Source organism: Mesoplodon bidens, assembly GCF_964165515.1.
Source record: "Mesoplodon bidens genome assembly, chromosome: 12".
In the NCBI taxonomy this organism is placed as follows: Eukaryota; Metazoa; Chordata; class Mammalia; order Artiodactyla; family Ziphiidae; genus Mesoplodon; species Mesoplodon bidens.
Window position 1 is genome coordinate 3,767,830 of NC_138168.1, and position 19,082 is coordinate 3,786,911.

General features: G+C 37.8%; 1 protein-coding gene across 1 annotated transcript in view; it reads left to right on the plus strand.

Annotated features, from left to right (window-relative positions):
- The window catches only part of ME1 (malic enzyme 1), a 192,364-nt gene extending 174,602 nt beyond the window's left edge, over window positions 1-17,762 (plus strand). The window contains exons 10-14 of the mRNA XM_081251442.1: window positions 1,854-1,959; window positions 3,557-3,699; window positions 6,447-6,620; window positions 12,061-12,159; window positions 16,093-17,762. Coding sequence (XP_081107568.1) covers window positions 1,854-1,959; window positions 3,557-3,699; window positions 6,447-6,620; window positions 12,061-12,159; window positions 16,093-16,260 — 690 coding nt within the window. The 3' untranslated portion in view covers window positions 16,261-17,762. The remainder of the gene's footprint in view (window positions 1-1,853; window positions 1,960-3,556; window positions 3,700-6,446; window positions 6,621-12,060; window positions 12,160-16,092) is intronic.
- Window positions 17,763-19,082: the final 1,320 nt, after the last annotated feature.

Genomic DNA, 19,082 nt, shown 5'->3' on the forward strand with positions numbered 1-19,082 from the left:
TAGTGTTAAATAAGATGATTTTTTCAGTTTCTCAGATGTAGTATATTTTGATGTGCAGGGAAGAAAAGGTAAGATAAAACTTTTTAGAACCCAGGAGTCAGTAATGGTGAATTCTGTTATTAAGATGTTGTTAGCTCTTAAGTCATGCTCATGACAGAAAACAGTGATACAGAAATAGCACTTTACAGCAGACAACAAAAAAAGTTACTAGAATTATAAGTGCTAGAACTATGGTTTTTCTTCTTCACAAAAATTTTAATTATAACAACTAACTTTGAGTTCTTGTTAAAAACTGGGCACAGTCCTAAGTGCTTTAGATGTATTATTTAATTTGCTAAAAAGCTGATGAGGTAGAAATTCTAATTATCCTTATTTTATAGATGAAACGAGTGCAAAGAGGTTCATATGTTTCAAGTTACCTATAATTCACATGTATTACTTTTAAAAACAAAAATAAAAGGATAACCTTTTTATAAAAATTTTTGCTTTATATTGGAGTATAGTTGATTTACAATGTTGTGTCAATGTCAGGTGTATAGCAGAGTGATTCAGTTACACATATGCATATACCTATACTTTTTCAGATTCTTTTCCCATTTAGGCTGATAATAACCTTTTAAAGCTAGAATATTGTACCATCTTCAGGATTAACAATTTGCATACAAGTTGACATATACCATTTGTAAAGTGTTTTCTCCAGGGCTGTACTGTATTATTGGAAAGACTGATTTCTAGCACCTGTCTTGGGCAAGTTGCTTGATATCTCAGAGCCTCTGTTTCCTCATGCAAAAACCTAATTGTATTTGCCCTACTTTTCAAATTGTTGAGGGGATCAAATGAAATATGTGAAAACAACTTATAAGCTATAAAGGACCATATAAAGTTAGGTAGTGATTTATTATGTAGTCAAAATCTTAAAAATTTATAGGTAGAATATTGTTATTATTTTTATAATTTAAAAGTCAAGTTTAATAAGTAGTGCACTTAATTTAGCTATTACTTCCTGGGAACAAAAAGCTATTGTATCACTCATTCTTTGATGAAAGCTTCAGTGAAGTAATGAGACTGAATAATAGATGAATGAGGAGAATTCTAATTTTAGCAGATTTTTATTCCTGGTCGTAGAAGTGTGGATGAGAATTTCATCTTCAGATCTACTAATTATGTGGAAAGATACAATACTGAAAGAGCAGAAGAAAAAAAAAAGGAAGGACCAGATTTTCAGCTAACACTCCTCACCCCCATCCTACGTTCCTTTTTGTAGCTAGGATATTAAATTAGATGTTTCCTAGATAATAATACATGGTACAATTATAATCAAAACATTACAAAATAAAAACATATAAAGCTAGTAATTATGTGGAACATCAAAGTATGATATAAATATGGCATCAAGTTCCATTCTTAGTGAGTAGTCCATAAGTTATTTGTGCAGCCGCTAAAGGCAACTCTGCACACTCTAAGACACTGCTTTATCCATACAAATCATGTCTAGTAAACAGTATCTTTATTTAAATGATGTTTTTCATTGCTCTTTGTTAATGCCAGTTTCTCATAAATGTCTGTAGACTTAGGATTTTAAATATTAAATAATAATTAAACAAGGGAAAAACTTTATTTTGTTCACTGTTATATCCCCATTGCCTAGCACATTGTCTGAGACATAAATCTTTGTTGCAAGAGTGAATGAAATAATACTCCGGTAATTGGAAAGGAGACTTTAAGAACAGCTGGAAGACATAATACATAAAAATGTTAAGCATAAATATGGGTAATATGCGTAATATTCTGAAATTTCTTTGACTCTCACATGTTTGGCAGATTTATCATTCCTTTTTATTTGCTGTACTTAGGGACGTGCTGCCTTAACACAAGAGAAAGAGGAATTTGCCCATGAACATGAAGAAATGAAGAACCTAGAAGCCATTGTTCGAGATATAAAACCAACCACCCTCATCGGTGAGCTTTGGCTTCTTCCTCCCTGCCATAAACCCTACCTCAACCCCACGTGGGCCTGATTTGTTTTCCTACCGCTGAATTTTGAGACGTAATTTAGCTTTTTGAAATTCTAACCTTTGGCGTTCACAAACAAAATTACGCGTTCCCTGAAGCAACAGTACCCCCTAGACGCCTAGATTTGTAAATGCAAGTAAGTGCCGTCTTCTTAATCTTACTGATGATCCCAGCTGAAGTGTGTGGTTCCCTCTGCTCACTCTGTCAACCTGCCAATACCTGGCATATCCAGCACTTTGCCAGGCTTGATTATTCCAAATAGACAGTGGTTCTAAAAGGGAGGTGGTTTGGCCCCAAAAGGAAACACTTGGCAACATCTGAAGACATTCTTTGGTAGTCACAGCTGGAGAGAGAAGGGGTGGTCAGAGCTACTGACATTAGTGGGTAGAGACCAAGGATGCTGCTCCACAGCCTCCAATGCCCAGTGAAGCCCCCCACCCCGCCCCAGTAAGGAATTGTCCAACCCAAAACGTTAATGGGGCCAAGGTTGAGAAAGACTGAACTAGACCCTCCTTGAAAACAGGGACCGTATTTCATGTCTTTATATAACTCAGTGTGTTTTACACTGAAATTTTGCAAAGGAGCTACTCCATTGTTTATTTCTCTTATTTGGGACGGCATCAGTGTCCTCAATAATTTAAGTTTTTATCCCATCTCTAGCTTGGGCAATTTGCCTCATGTAACTCAGTCCTTAAATCCTTAAAGCAGAAAAAAAAAAACCCAATAACAAAATTTTAGCATAGTGTATTTATTACACATAGTAGGCACATAGTAAATGTGCACAGTAAGATGTTTGCTATGGATACATTTGTTGTGGTTGAAAAAAACTCAAAGACAGTTTTGAAACTTTATATCCTTTATTTTGTGTGTATATAATGTCAACCCTTACTTGGTATTATACTCCATTTCTAGAAGCTCCTGTGAAACAGATGACAATATTGAGAATAATAATGCGAACCATAATAAAAACAAATACTTACTCCACGACAGGAGTTAATGGGCACTAGTAAGCATTTATTGTTGTTTTTTACAAAATACGTTCCATCAGGAATCTTACTTTTTCCATTTTCATTACGCTAATAGCTTTATTCTTCTGTTCAATTTTTTTCAGTGAGTCATACTTCAGTTTTATCATTGAATCGGATGATTGTCTTAAGTGTTAGCACTGGATTATAAAATATGATTGCTTTATAGCCTGAGAGACTGAAATATACTTCCAGAATTGTTTACAGAGAGATAGTATATATTAGACACATTTATTTCCTGATAAAATTGCCTGTAATCAGAATTCCTAGTGATTGGTCACTAAATAAATTAATGAGTCAAATGTTAAAGCTGTGATTTTTTTCATCGATACTTTTAGATTTGTAACCTTAAAGGTTGTTGGCATTAACGAACATCTCTTTTTTGTCACTTTAATACAAATATTCTATATTTTGTTTAGGGGTATTACAAAATGACCTGACATGTCTCATTGTTTTGGGGGCACTGGATTAATTAACCAATGATAGTCCTATTCACTGGTTTCTTATTTCTACGTTAGGAGTTGCTGCAATTAGAGGTGCATTCTCAGAGCAAATTCTCAAAGACATGGCAACCTTCAATGAACGGCCTATTATTTTTGCTTTGAGTAATCCAACTAGCAAAGCAGAATGTACTGCAGAGCAGTGCTATAAACTGACCAAGGTAAAGCAAAAATGGAACTGATATTTTAATAGTCAAATTGTGATGCTTTATAAGGGAGCCCAGGGTATCTAAGGTGCTTACCGGTTAACCTTTAAAAATTTTATAACCAAGACTGAAAGAACAATGAACAGGTCATGAAGGATAAGAACCATATCCTTTTTTAGAATCTTGTATAAATCCTGTTCTTCAATAAAACAAAACAAACTTTGTAATGTTTTATTGATAATTTTCCTTAAGTGCTTTGGAAGTATCTAAGATTTAAACATAAAAGTTAAAAAGGAAAAAGCTTGATCCTAGATACTGATTAAAATAGCTTCTAACTAGCTATTCCCAAACATTGAAGCACACAGTATAAAACCACAGTCTTGTTTCTGCTTTGCTAACTCCTCCTGGGTTTGGATTTTGATGGCATGGGTGGAGCATTTGGGCAATTATTTTGACATCCAGCCTGGTTGGGATAGGAGTCCTCAAAGCTTCAATACTTCACTGTTTCCAAAAAAGTGACTTATTTTATACTGTGCTTGTATTAATATATATTTGACCAATATGTTGATAAGAGCCCTTTTTTTCCTTAAAAGACTTGAAAATGTCATTACAACAAAACAGAAGTTGAGTCACATATATCTAACACTTTTATTTTGGAAAGAAATCTAAAATGAACTGGAAAAGATAGACAGAGTTACATCACTCTGCATAAATCTAACTCAATGCATAAATAAAACTGCATAAATGAAACTGGATGGCTCTACTTCTTTAATACTGTATCCTTAAATGCTTCTTACTAGAAATGATGAAATTTTGCAAAGGAGCTACTCCATTGTTTATTTCTGTTATTTGGGACGGCATCAGTGCCCTCAATAATTTAAGTTTTTATCCCATCTCTAGATTGGGCAATTTGCCTCATGTAACTCAGTCCTTAAATCCTTAAAGCAGAAGAAAAAAACCCAATAACAAAGTTTTAGCATAGTGTATTACACATAGTAGGCACATAATAAATAAGTGTTTAAGTAAATATTTTGTTTTGGCATATTTCAAAAGACCTCAAAATTTCATAGATTCACCTATAATAGATGTAAACAAAATTAGCCAAATTTCTATGGTTGTGTTTTCAAGTTCAAATGTGTCTGATATAAATGGCCTAAACTCTTTCTTATGATTTTGCCTAATGCTCTTATGTTGCTATATATAAAATTAAAAGTCATTTTGAAGCTGAAAACATTGGTTCAGCCGAAGAATTACAGAACAAGAAAGGGGCTATCTGTTGCTGGATGTGAGTCTCTGCTGCTTCAGGCACAGGTGAAAAGTCATTAGGAAAGGTTAAAAATACAAAAAGACTGTTGAATTCTGAAAAACTGTAATTATACCAAAAATGATATGGAGAGGTTTCCTTCTCCATATTAACAGTCTATATATATGAGGATATTTAGCTGTCTGTCGTTTATTTAATACCATTCCTCCGTAAAATAGGATGATGCTAGAGTGATTGGCCGGGGTGGAGGAGAGGCGGGCAGCAAACAAGCGTGTGTAGAATGTTGCAGGTCTCTTTCTCAAATATAATTTTCAAAGGTATATATATCAAATATGTATATCAAATGATAATTTAGTTACATTAGAAATTTGCTTGTAACAAAACACTTTATCTGCTAAACAAAGCAGACTTGAAGGTATCACACTTGTCTGAAAACAAAACCTAATTTTGTGCAAGACATAGGTGTCTGATATACACCTAGATGAGAATTTCTATTTTTTTCTCATCTATTTTCCTCTTTTTATATCCTGAAAAGGTTGAATCATGTTATACTTTACCTTTATAGAAAAGGTATAGTGTGACATTTGTTAAAAATGAATAAGTTAATATTATTAATATCATATGGATTTAGACTCAAGGTATAAGAGGGATGAAATTTATAACCCAATCTATTACCATTTAAACTATGCTTTGGGGATTTAGTGCTTTTTTAGACTTTTCAAATGCATTTCTTAGATTGTAGTGCTTTATTTGTTGAGGGTTTCCTGTCCCTGTTTTAGAAGCCTGAACGCTTCCATCTACATCGCCTCCCAGATCAGACAGACGCCTCCCTTTTGACTGGCAGTATGGAATACAGCACCTGACGGGCCCCAAGTTCATGCCATCTTTAAGCCTGTAATACATGAGGTTCCTCAAAAATATTATGATGAAATATTAAGACCAAGAAAAAAATAAAGACAGTTTTAGACAATTATTGATAATTTAATCTCATTCTTATCTGCTAACCCCATTTGTGTTAATGAATTTTTTTCCTATATGACTTTTCAGATAATTCTTTACAATACAGAAATATATAAAATTTGTCCCAGTGATTACATTGGGAGCCTGTTGACCTCTAAACTGTAACCTAAAATGTCATCCTTTCCAAGATTCAAACATTAACCAACCTTTTTGTCTTCAGAAGCCTGTAAGTGGAAATCTGCAGTCTAGAGATGGTTGATGGGCCCGTGGGTTGGACCACTGCCAACAACAGGATGGTGGTCTTGGGGTCTCCTGTGTTTTGCATGCTTCTCCTAGGGATAGAGAGGAAGATAGAGAACAGAAATAATCACTCACTCCAGAACTTACTGCCAGCATCATGATAGCTTGCTCACACTTATCAGGAAGTCAATGAAAAATCAGACTTCTTTCTAACTAGTCAATACTTGAATTACTCTCTTATGATCCATTTGTCTGAAGATAGCCTGCCTCTTTTTACAGTTGTGTGTCTGTGTTGCAGGGTCGTGCCATTTTTGCCAGTGGCAGTCCTTTTGACCCTGTCACTCTCCCAAGTGGACAGACCCTATATCCTGGCCAAGGCAACAATTCCTATGTGTTTCCTGGAGTTGCTCTTGGTGTGGTGGCGTGTGGACTGAGGCATATCACGGATAAGATTTTTCTCACCATTGCTGAGGTATTGTAAAATACTCTACGTTCGCCACGGCTGTAAAATCTCAAATCAGCTCATTGCAGGTTGTCTACTGTTTTATTTATTTAGTATCCCAGCTCACTCTCTAGAAGATGTAAAGTCCAAAGAAGATCAAATCTTTCCCAGTAGAGAGTAAGGGATGGGTAGTAAGTTCACATTGAGTCACTAGGAAAGATTGTTCTTCAGTAGCCAGCAGGAAGACTGTGTTCTGATTTCTTAAAAGAGGGCTTTTTTTAAATAGAAGTGCAGTTGATGTACAATATTATATGTTACAGGTGTACAGCATAGTGATGCACAATTTTCAAAGGTTATACTCCATCTAGAGCTATTATAAAATATTGGCTGTATTCCCTGTGCTGTACAATATGTCCTTGTAGCTTATTTTATACCTAAAAGTTTGTACCTTTTACTCCCCTACCCCTATATTGCCCCTCCCCCCTTTCCTCTCCCCACTGGTAACCACTAGTTTGTTCTCTACATCTGTGAGTCTGCTTCTTCTTTGTCATATTCACTAGTTTGTTGTATTTTTTAGATTCCACATATAAGTGACATCAGACAGTATTTGTCTTTCTCTGTCTGACTTATTTCACTTAGCATAATGTCCTCCAAGTCCATCCATGTTGCTGCAAATGGCAAAATTTCATTCTTTTTTATGGCTGAGTAGTATTTCATTGTACATATATACCACATCTTATTTATCCATTCACTTGTTAATGGACACTTAGCTTGCTTCCATATCTTGGCAATTGTAAATGATGCTGCTATGAACATAGGGGTGCAAGTATCTTTTCAAATTATAGTTTTGTCTGGATATATACCCAGGAGTGGAATTGCTGGGTCATATGGTAGTTCTACTTTTCATTTTTTGAGGGACCTCCATACTGTTTTCCACAGTGGCTGCACCAATTTACATTCCCATCAACCGGGTACAAGAAAAGAAACCTTTTTTCTTTTTTTTTAAATCTTCACACTTTTGATTATGTTCTGTGACAGTAATGAGACAATAAAAATTTTGTTTCCAAATTATGGAGAAGTGGTAAATATTTCTCCATGGAGAACCTACCTAGATGATGGCGCTTTTTTTTGTGGGGGGGGCCATGCTGCGTGGCTTGCGGGATCTTAGTTCCCCAACCACGGGTTGAACCTGGGCCCCAGCAGTGAAAGCACCGAATCCTAACCACTGGACTGCCAGGGAATTCCTGATGATGGCATTTTGAAGATTTAAGATGACAGTCTGTTAGAGAACGAACTTATGGTTACTGGGGGGAAGGGTAGGGGGAGGGATAGTTAGGGAGTTTGGGATTGACATGTACACAGTGCTATATTTAAAATGGATAACCAACAAGGTCCTACTGTATAGCACAGGAAACTCTGCTCAATATTCTGTAACAACCTAACTGGGAAAAGAATTTGCAAAAGAATAGATACATGTATATGCACAGCTGAATCACTTTTTTGTACACCTGAAACTAACACAACATTGTTAATCAACTGTATTCCAATATAGAATAAAAAGTTTTAAAAAAAAGAACATACCTCCAGTATCTATCTATCTACATATCTATCTAATAATCTTTGTATTACTGTACTAATATAAGCATTATGGGAAAAAATATGACAGTCTGATATGGTGTGGTGAAGTGTTTATTATTCAGGGTGCAGTGTAGAATACAGAAACCACTCTAGTATTTCAAGCAGAGAAGAAATTAAAACAGAGAATTCGGTGTTTGTAAAGTCACTAAAAGGACGGAAGTGGGCTCTTCTGTGGGCCTTCAGGAAGGATTCACAGAACAGCACAGAGCAGAGCCGGTAGGGATGCTCTGTTAGGCTACTGTCTAGAACTGTGAAGGGTCTGAAATTTCACCTTGCTTGCAGGCTAACAAGTCAGCCTGCCACAGATTCATAGATGCTGGCAAAAGACACAAAACTCTTAGGTCAGACACCAAGGCACAAGAGGTACTCTGAACCTAAGGCTCCCATCAGTTCCCCGTGCCTCGCAAACCTCAGGGGGATGATACAGTGGTTGGACTGATATTTGTAAAATCATGAGCTTTGGGTAATCGGAATGTTCACCTGGTTGATACGTCTGAGGAGGATGCAATTCATGAAGGAGGAATTTGAGTGAATTTCTTCTCTCGAAATGAAACCACTGTACAACACGCTAACTAAACCCAACCAAGTAAAACCTGATTAATGTTCACATATTTTCATCACGCAAACAGACTCTTCTTTGCATTGTGAAAGATTTTTATGTTATTGGTGTGATCTCAAGTAGCCTAAACCCGGGGTTTTGCGCCTTGGCGTCATTCTGTGAGAACAGAGGTCGGCCAGCTCTAATGCTCCTTTCTTTTTCTTCACTGCATTAAAAGCATGGTGTTTAGAGCTTCTTTGACCCAGGAAATCTTGTAAAACCAAGTAGATGTCTGATTACTTAGGAGGGCTTTTCAAAGTTGTTCTTACATTAAGGGAAATGTAGTCGTCTTTTATAGCAGACACATCAGAAGAAGAAGATGCTCTTTTTACTCGTGGTAGCCGGTGTTTTCTTTCCTAAATAACTCCAGCACCCTCTAGTGACAAATTTCATGAAAAAAAAAAAGTCTTTCCAGTAAATCTACCCAAGGAAAGTAATAATTACTCTCAAACACCTCTGAAGGAAAACAGTAAGATGTGGTGAGGTTACTGGTGTTATTCTTATCATAGCCAGCTATCTCTCCGGCTGAATCTCGGCCTTTCCACCATTCTCCTCTTAGGCTTCAACATGATATTCCTGTTTTTCATGCCACCTCATTGTTTTCTTTGTCATCCTTTCAAGTCCCCCTGCCCCTTTTTTTAAGATTTTTTTGATGTGGACCATTTTTTTAAAAGTCTTTATTGAACCTGTCACAACAGTGCTTCTGTTCTATGTCTTGGGCCTCTGGCCGCAAGGCATGTGGGATCCCAGCTCCCTGACCAAGGATCGAACCCATACCCCTGCATTGGAAGGCAAAGTCTTAACCACTGGACTGCCAGGGAAGTCCCTCAAGTACCTTTCGACCGATCTTCTTCCTAGTGTTCAGTTTTTTGTCCTCACTTTTCTCTTTCCTTTTAAAGTCCACTTTCACAGATCTCACGCATTCTCTTACTTCCATCATCGTCATTCTAAAAGGGCCCAAGTCTGTATATCCCTCTTCTTATCTTTCACCACATCTCCAGTGACCTGATGGGTATTTCCACCAAAATGCCCTGCTATTTCCTTAAATACAGATGTGGAAAACCACTCCTTACCTCCCCTCGCCCTCAACATCCGCATTTCTGTTCGTGACGTCCCCTTGCTGAGCAGGCACCGAAGCTTAGAAGCCTGATGTTCTTCTTATCCTCCCTCAACCCAAAGCCTTTAAACACACCAGGCATGTGCACACCCACGTAACTGCCCCATGTATCATCCTGCCTGGAAAACTCTGAGACTCATTCTCCACCTGTCTAAGCCGATCTTCAGGTCACGGCTTAAGTCCCACCTCATCCTTGGGTCCTTCTGTGGCCTCTCTGACTCATTTTGATCTTTCTCCTTAGCCATGGCTGTCTTTAGCAAACACTTCGTTTGATTCCTAGTTGTGTTATGCTCTCGAGAGTTTCACGTGTTAAACAATCAGGTCTTGCCTTATATTTAAATTGTATGTTATCTTCTCTAAAGACAGAAGGTCTCCCATATACTTCTTTCAAAACACCAGTAACACTAACGCAATACTAAAGCACGTAGCAGAAACTTAGTAAATACTTATTGAATTAAATAGAGCTATTTATCAGTGAGAATAAATACAATACCACAGACACACCTCTAGAGGGGGCAAAAAGAAGAACGTTCTTGTCTAGATTATATTTTGTAGTTAACAAAAGTAGCATGTAGGAGATCTAGGTGAATGTTTTGTTTGCCCACCCCAGATCTAGTAACTGTTAGGATTATTGTCAAAGTACTAATTGGGTCTCTTATGGAACTAGTAATGTCATTGGCACCAATCTCAAAGACTATTCCTGCACATTTTTATATCACAAAGAGATTTTTGGATCTCTCGGTCCTCTGGATGGTCTCTTGGACCTCTGGTGCTCCCTGGGGACAGCCCTGCTGGCCCTGTGCGGTCTGTACAGCAGCCTGGAACAGTCTCCTCCCTCCTGTTCACATCTGGGAGGCAAACCTGGGCCTCCTACCCTGACACCCTCCTCCTAAGTCGCCTGCTCTGTGTTCTCTCATTCTCCTCGCCCCACCCTTTCTGCTGTCTGCCCAGAGGGCCCTAGAGAGATCCCCACTGACAGCAGCGCCTGGAGGAAACTGATTCATATAAGTCACTGGATAATTGAAAACCCAGGTAACTTTAACGTTGATATAATACTATTATCTAACATATAATCCAAATTCAGATTTGCCAGTTATCCATAAAAAAGACCTTTACAGCCTCTAGACTACTCTTTTCGTCTGCAGGAGCATTTCAGCCTTTCTGTTTCTTTTTATAGCAGTGACATTTTGACGAGTACAAGCCAGTTATTTTTTACAATGTTCCTCATGATTTAAGTTTGTATGGTTATAGGCTTTGGTTTAGGTTTGCCTAATAATTGAATCCTTCTCAGTGAATCACATCAGGAAGCACATAATGTCAATTTGCCTCATGTTTTTAAGCTACTTTATTGAGGTGTGATTGACATAACAAAAAGCCATATATCTTACAACTTGCTGAATTTAGAGATAAGTAAGTATACACCTTTGAAACCATCACCACAATCCATGCCGTCCACAAGTCTATCACCTCCAGAAGTTTTTTCCCACCCTCTTTATTATTATTATGAATGTGTATGTGATAAGAATATTTAACACAAGATCTACCCTTGTAGCCCATTTTCATGTCTACACTGTTTCCTTTAGAAATAGGGAATGGTTTGGGGACAGCAAAGGCTGAGGCTAGTTAGGTGATTTGGGTGATCCGGAATCTGTATCCTGCTTTGCCGTGTGAGTCGGAAATAGCTCTCTCAGCCTCCTGCTCTACCTCCCGTGCGAGAGTATGTGAGCTGGGATCAAGGCCTGACCAGCCTCTCCCCCTCTGTTCTCAGGGTCATTTTTCCATCACTTTTCTCATCCTTCTCTGCCTTTCTTACCCTTCTTCCCCCTGTCCCTCTACTGCATCAAACAAGAAAGCTGCCAGCGTTTCATTGTACACTAGAAAAGGAACTGGGTTAAGAGGAAACCCAGACGCTCATCCCCATCTTTTTCGCTATCTGTCTTCCCCCACCAGTCACCAAGCCTCTCTGAGCTCGGTTTTTCCACTGAGAAAGGGAGAGATGCAATTGGATGATGGCGTTAATGGGATCTGCTTTTATCCGCGACCATTCACCATTATCCTCACAACTATCACATTCTATGGTATGAAGTCTTTTTTTGTCTTTTTTTTTTTTTTTTAAGGTTATAGCTCAGCAAGTATCAGATAAACACTTGGAAGAGGGCCGGCTTTATCCTCCTTTGGACACCATTAGAGATGTTTCTCTGAAAATTGCAGAAAAGGTAAAACCACTCTTGTTTTGAAGCCTCATTATTTTCCCTTACACCTATGGCTGAATGTGCATGTTTAGGTATTAAAAATCCACTTCCTTGAAATATCTTATCAACTTATTATGTCAGAAGTCAGAGAAATGAGGCCTGGTGCTTCGGCAGAGCTTAGGAACTGTGTTTGATCCTTAGAGATGGGTTGAATCATTAATTTCCCCATCCTTTTTCTCTCCCATAATTCAGATAATTCAGCAGGGTTTCATTTCAGCTAAGCTTCCTCCACTTGGCCTTTTTTTTGGTTGGTATCTTCCATATGACACTGAAATAGTCACCACAGTATTGCACATATGGTAGAGTGACAGACCTTGAACCACCTGCCTTATCCACGTCTCTGTGGATGTGTGGCACCTTGAAAATCACAGTTGATTATACTGGGCAGAAAGCGAAACAGTGAGAACAAAGAACTCAAAGCTGGCTGGCGTGGCCGGTGAGCTCTTCAGGGAACTAGCCAAGAAGAAGCTACATTTTCTACAACTAAGGCGAGAGAGAAACTGACTCCTTTTGCAGGCTAGTTGTATTCATTTACTAGGGCTGCCGTAACAAAGTGCCACAAACTGGGTGACTTAGGTAACAGAAATTAATTTTCTCACGGAGGCTAGAGATCTAAGACGAAGGGGTTGGCAGGTCTGGTTTCTTTGGGGGCCTCCCCCTGGCTTGTCGATGACCACCTCCTTGCTGCGTCCTCATGTGGCCTTTCCGCTGTGTTTGCACATCCCTGGGGTCTCTGTGTGTGTCCAAGTTTTCCGTTCTTATAAGAACACCAGTCAACTTGGGTTAGAGCCCACCGGAATAGCATCATTTTAACTTAATTATCTGTTTAGAGGTCCTGTCTCCAAATACAGCCCCATTCTGAGGTACTAGAGGTTAAGGCATCAACATTTTCAGGTGACGTATTTCAGCCCACCATAGTCGTCATACGTTGAAACTAGGGTTTCTCAACCTCAACGCCACGCACATGTGTCTGGGTAACTCTGTCACGGGGGCTGTCTTGGGCATTGTCGGATGTTTAGCAGCATCCTTGGCCCTTATTCACCAGATGCCAGTAGCCTCTGCAACAGGTGTGACAACCGAAAATGTCTCCAGACATCGCCAAATGTCCCCTTGGAGGCAGATTTGCTCCTGGCTGAAAACTAAAGAGATTGGCAAGTTTATCAGAACAGCACCATTTAGATTTCATATGTCATGATTTATTTTGTTGATTCAGGGTAGATGCTTCAAAAACTAAGTAATCCTTCAAAAAAAAAACTTCAGATAATCTGCTTGGTTATCTATTTAGGAAAGAGTATGCTTATGTTTTCTCCTAATTTGTATCTACTAGTTTTAAACTAGTTTGAATTATTAATACACTGAACATCACATTATCACTTTAAGTTCATTTTGAAGGGTTCAATGAAAAGGAGTAGCATATGATCAGAGGGGTGAGTAAGAAGACGAGGGACAGCAGGAGAGTATGAAAAACTCAGATATTACACCTAGAAAGAGGAACGAATGCTGAGTGGATAAACAGAAATTGGGAAACCTGGACAGAGAATCAGCTTCAGGAAGGAAGGTGATATAAGTAGACTGCAGGTTTGTGGTATCCATGGCAGCGGGTTGGCCAAAAGGTTCGTTGTGGTTTTTGGTAACGTCTTACAGAAAAACCCGAACGAACTTTTTGGCCAGTCAAATACGTTCAAATGTACAATTCTAACAAGTAGATGGTGATGACTGAAACTTAAAGAGAGGCTGGATGTAAAGGTGGTTGATCATCTACACGTGGTAACAGGTGAAGCTCTCGTCTTCCAGAGAGTCTGGCGTTGACGAGAAGGAGAGAGTGAAGATTTCACTGAGAGAGTGCATCGTTAGTACAGTGTGTCCTGGGAGCAGAAAGAGGAATGGATTTCCACAGAGTCTGTGTCAGGAATGAAACAGAACATTTTATTATAAAAAAGTGATACAGCCGTTGCAAAAGAGGCACAGGGGAACTTTTGGGGGTGATGGAAATGTTCTGAAACTGGATGTGGTAACAGTCGCCCAACTGTGAATTCATAGAAATAATTGGATTATATGTTAAAACTGTTGAATTTTGTGGTCAGTGAATTGTAACTCAAGAATATCTGTTAAAAACATAGTAATACCACATCATAGGCACTCTGAAAAATAGAAAAGAGGAAAATACCTGATATTCAACTTTTCTAAAACAAGCACTGTCATCATTTTGGCGTGTGTGTTTGCTTGCAGTCTGTTTTCATTTGTTTGCTTTCTTTTCTAACACTGTTGTAATAACGTGTAAGGGTGTATTCACATACTTTTGATCATGCTTTTTTCATAAACATTTTTCCATAATACAGCACAGTCTTTATAACTTTAATTTTTTCATAAATGCATAAGTTTACATTGAGAAGAGATACTTAATCATTCTGATATTCTTCAAGATCACGCTTATTCAAATAAGTCTGTCATACAAGTAGCTCCTTAATGATTGCTTTCTTAAAAACTGGAGTGAATTAAAGAGCACATATGGAGTGATTAATTTTGACAACAGGGAGAATCCATTCTTCTCAAAAAAAGTAGAGGAAGAGAATGTTTGAAGATACGGAGGAGACAGTTTGAGTTGAGGAAAAGAGAAATTGAGATCATTCTCTTTGATCAGTTGGAATTTTCTCAGCAGAGTGATGAGAGTCAAATGGAGACGTGAGGAGGGGAAGGTTTGAAATTGACTTCGGGGAAATTGACTTGAGACAAAGTTTTTTTCGTTTTTGATTTTTAAAGGGTAAAAGCATAATGTGCAACCACATGGGCCCAAGTAAGGTTAGGAAAAGAATGACATGGCAGGAGACAGCTCTGAAAGGAGAAAACCAGCACTGAGGGTTCCCCACAAAGACGTGGAGACAAGGTTCTGTGATACCAGCAAGGTACAGAGCACGGAGACTGGCTCCAGAGCCCCGCTGATGAGAATCAGGAGACCCTGGGATAGAGAAAGAGGTTCCGTAGGAGGCTGTGGTCAGAATCGGGATTGCTGAAACTGCAGGGTATCTGAGTTCAAATTTAGCAGGGATTTTCAGGTATTTAGTTCAGTTAATTATCAGTCAAGTCATTTCAAGGCTGTTAAGACCGACTTATCTGAGAAATTCTGGTAGTATCACCCATGAGTAAATCTGTACTATTCACACTTTCCTTTCTTGCTGATACCGTAGTCTACTCTTGTTACATGATTTATAATTGCATTTTCACTTTGTATCTTCTTTGTGATTATGTGTTCTATTATAATACACTTAATTTTTTGGAAACAGACAAGATATAAATTAGAACTTAATTTTTTGATACATAAAAAATTCTTTTTTTTAAATTGAGGTATAGTTGATTTACAGTGTTAATTTCTGCTGTATAGCAAAGTGATTCAGTTAAACATATATATATATATATATATATATATATACATACATACATACATACACATTCTTGTGCTATACAGTACGACCTTGTTGTTTATCCATTCTATATATAATAGTTTGCATCTGCTAATCCCAATCCATCTCTCCCTGGCCCCTCATTCCCCCTTGGCAACCACAAGTCTGTTCTCTATGTCTATGACTCTGTTTCTGTTTTGTAGATAAGTTCATTTGTGTCATATTTTAGATTCCACATATAAGTGATATCATATGGTATTTGTCTTTCTCTTTCTGACTTACTTCACTTAGTATGATCATCTCTAGGTCCATCCACGTTGCTGAAAATGGCATTATTTTGTTCTTTTTTATGGCTGAGTAGTATTCCATTATATATATATATATGTACCATACCTTCTTTATCCATTCATCTGTTGCTGAAACAGATAAAAAATTTCTGACATGTGTTCACCATCATCTCTATCCATTAAAATAATTAATATTCTTTTCTTATTTCTAGATTGTGAAAGATGCATACCAAGAAAAGACAGCCACAGTTTATCCTGAACCCCAAAACAAGGAAGCATTTGTCTACTCTCAGATGTATAGCACTGATTATGAGCAGATTCTACCCGATTGTTATTCTTGGCCTGAAGAGGCCCAGAAAATACAGACCAAACTTGACTAGTAGCTTAATAGCTGATATTTCTAACTCCATTAATGAGATCTTGAAGTCTTTCATAATTTTCAAAGATTGGAATCTTTTATAATGATTCATAATACACTAGAGTAAGATAATTTTACTTTAACAATCTAAAAATTTATGGAAGAATATTAGTATACTTTACAGTAAACATCTCACTAGACAATTTTGCTTCATTTACTTTATGGTTATTTATGGTGTCTATCTTAATTATTTTGCCCAAGTTCTGTTTAAAAGCTGTTGTAACTACTACTGAGAAACCCATCATTTTTATATAGGGAGCTAAGGGGAAGACTAAAATTAGTAATAAATTGGTATCAGTATTAAAACCCATAATTCTTTTGTTGTTCATTTTATTAAAAATCTACTTTGTAAAAAAAAGATCGAAATGAATTTAGGCATAGACGAACTTTTGCTAAAAGCAGAAACAACACTTACTCTGTTGCCTAGAGAAAAACAACTCCTCAGGTATTTTTATTCCAATCCTAGATTATATCTGTTCTTTTTGTGCAGCTGAATTCTAACATTTCTAAGAAAGACCACTGCTGTTAACAATGCCTTGTGCAGCCTTAGATTTTAATGTTCTTTCGACATTGTTCCATCTCCTTATCACCTTGGTCCTCAGTCAGAAATCCCTTCATAAAAGCACCTTTCTTTCCCCCTGACCAAGTGGTCAGCTCCACACCATTGCTGCTGGGCCTTTGTGGACCATGGCCCTATCCTGAGGTTGGTGCCTTCAGCTGAGCACAGCCTGAGAAGTGGGCAGAGCTGAGAAGAGTGGGTGAGCTCCTTGAGAAAGGGCTGCCTGTGGAGTTGACGTCTTCAGACAAACACAGACAAACATCCCCAGAGTCAAGGCAAGCTGGGTTCCCAACTGAGTGACCTGACCTAAAGTCCCCTGATTAGCTCAGGTAATTAAGAGCTCATTGTGTTACAGCAAACTCACTTTCCTCTGGGTTTGAAGAAAGTTTTGTAACCACTTCCCCAATATCAGAAATTATCTTTACATCAGATATTAAAAATATTCTAATTACGATCAGTAGTTACAGCCCAGAAATGAATGTTAATTTCAGGTTTTACTTTTGAAGTTAGTAATTGAGCCAATGGAAACAACTGTAAATTCTTAAGCTCAGGTTCAGTCACATTTACTATTTATTTATAGAATTCATATATGGAGACTTTTTTGTTTTTGAAGTAATGCTTTTAAAGAGTGTAAGAAGATGTTCAAGGTAAACTATAGTAGTACATGACTTCATTAAAAGTTGAAGGTTACACAAGTTGTTTTAGGTGTCAGTAGAAGGGGTAGGGGTATTTCTGAAGGTAACGTTTAGTCAAGAGTTTCCTCAATATAATTATTTTGAAAAGATCCGGAATGCCTATTTCTCGTCTAGTTTCCATGTTGTCTTGTAGTTCTAACTAAATGTATTTACTTATGCAAAGATTTATTAAAGCATAGAAACAGTGAATGAATAAAATTATAAAATAGTTGTCTTTTTTTCTTAAAATATTGTTACACTTAAAAATGACAATGCTGGGTCTTGACAGTCATATGACAGGGAACTTGGAATTTTAAAAATATTTCAGTAGCTAATTTCACTATGAAATTCATTCATTTAATATATGTGTAGTCCTATTTGCTGTATACTGTTATGAATGTTGTCCTTGTCCTCAGAGAAAGGTAATGAAATAAACATTCGATGATTACTTAACCAGGTACCAGGTAGCCTATATACCTTATCCTATTTAATGTAGTCCCCACAATTCCCTTAGGAAGTAGATAGTTTAAGTAATGTGCCAAGTCCACAGAGCTCATAAGTTAAGGAGGAGGACTCTAAATCCATGTTTACCTTTCTCCATAGTCTGTTCTCTATTCACTAGAGTACAGTTAGAACAGCACTGTCGAATAGAAAAAAACAAAGTGAGTCACATGAGTAATTCCTGTCCTGTGGCCTCATAAAAAGAAGAAACAGGTGGAATTCATGTTAATATATTTTATTTAAACCAACATATCCAGAATATTATAAAAAGTATTGAGATATTTTTACATCATTTTGTTCATACTAAGCCTCCAGCTTTTTCACATTTACATCAAAGATATTTGCATATACATCAAAGTCATGAGAACATATAGAACAATGGAATAGAACAGCTCACAGACAGACCCCCTGAATATATTAGTTACAGAGTTAACACAAAATTCAACACATAAAGAATAGAGTGTTTAGTAACAGGATTGGGACAGCTACCTACCTCATGGACCTACAACCTCACCCTATATAAAAAGGAAGAGTTTAGGGCTTCCCTGGTGGCGCAGTTGTTGAGAGTCCACCTGCCGATGCAGGGGACACGGGTTCGTGCCCCGGTCCGGGAAGATCCCACATGCCGTGGAGCAGCTGGGCCCGTGAGCCATGGCCGCTGGGCCTGCGTGTCTGGAGCCTGTGCTCCGCAACGGGAGAGGCCACAGCAGTGAGAGGCCTGCATAATGCAAAAAAAAAAAAAAAAAAAAAAAGGAAGAGTTTAGATGGATTAAAGACCTAGGTACGAATGGTAGAAATGTAAAGTTAATAAAAATTAATGTAGCAAAATATCTTTGGGACCCCCCAAAACACAAACATGAAGTAAAAACTGGACGTGTTGCATTCTCTAAGGATAGGAAGGTTTTGGCTGATAAGTGGGTGCTGCCATATAACAGTATAAAGTGAGGAAATCCAGGACTGTGGAATAGGTTGGTTGCTTCTATGGAGACGGATTCATAAAGAAAGAGATAGTTTAGGTTCAGAGGCTTACATTCTCAGCTCAAGGCACCG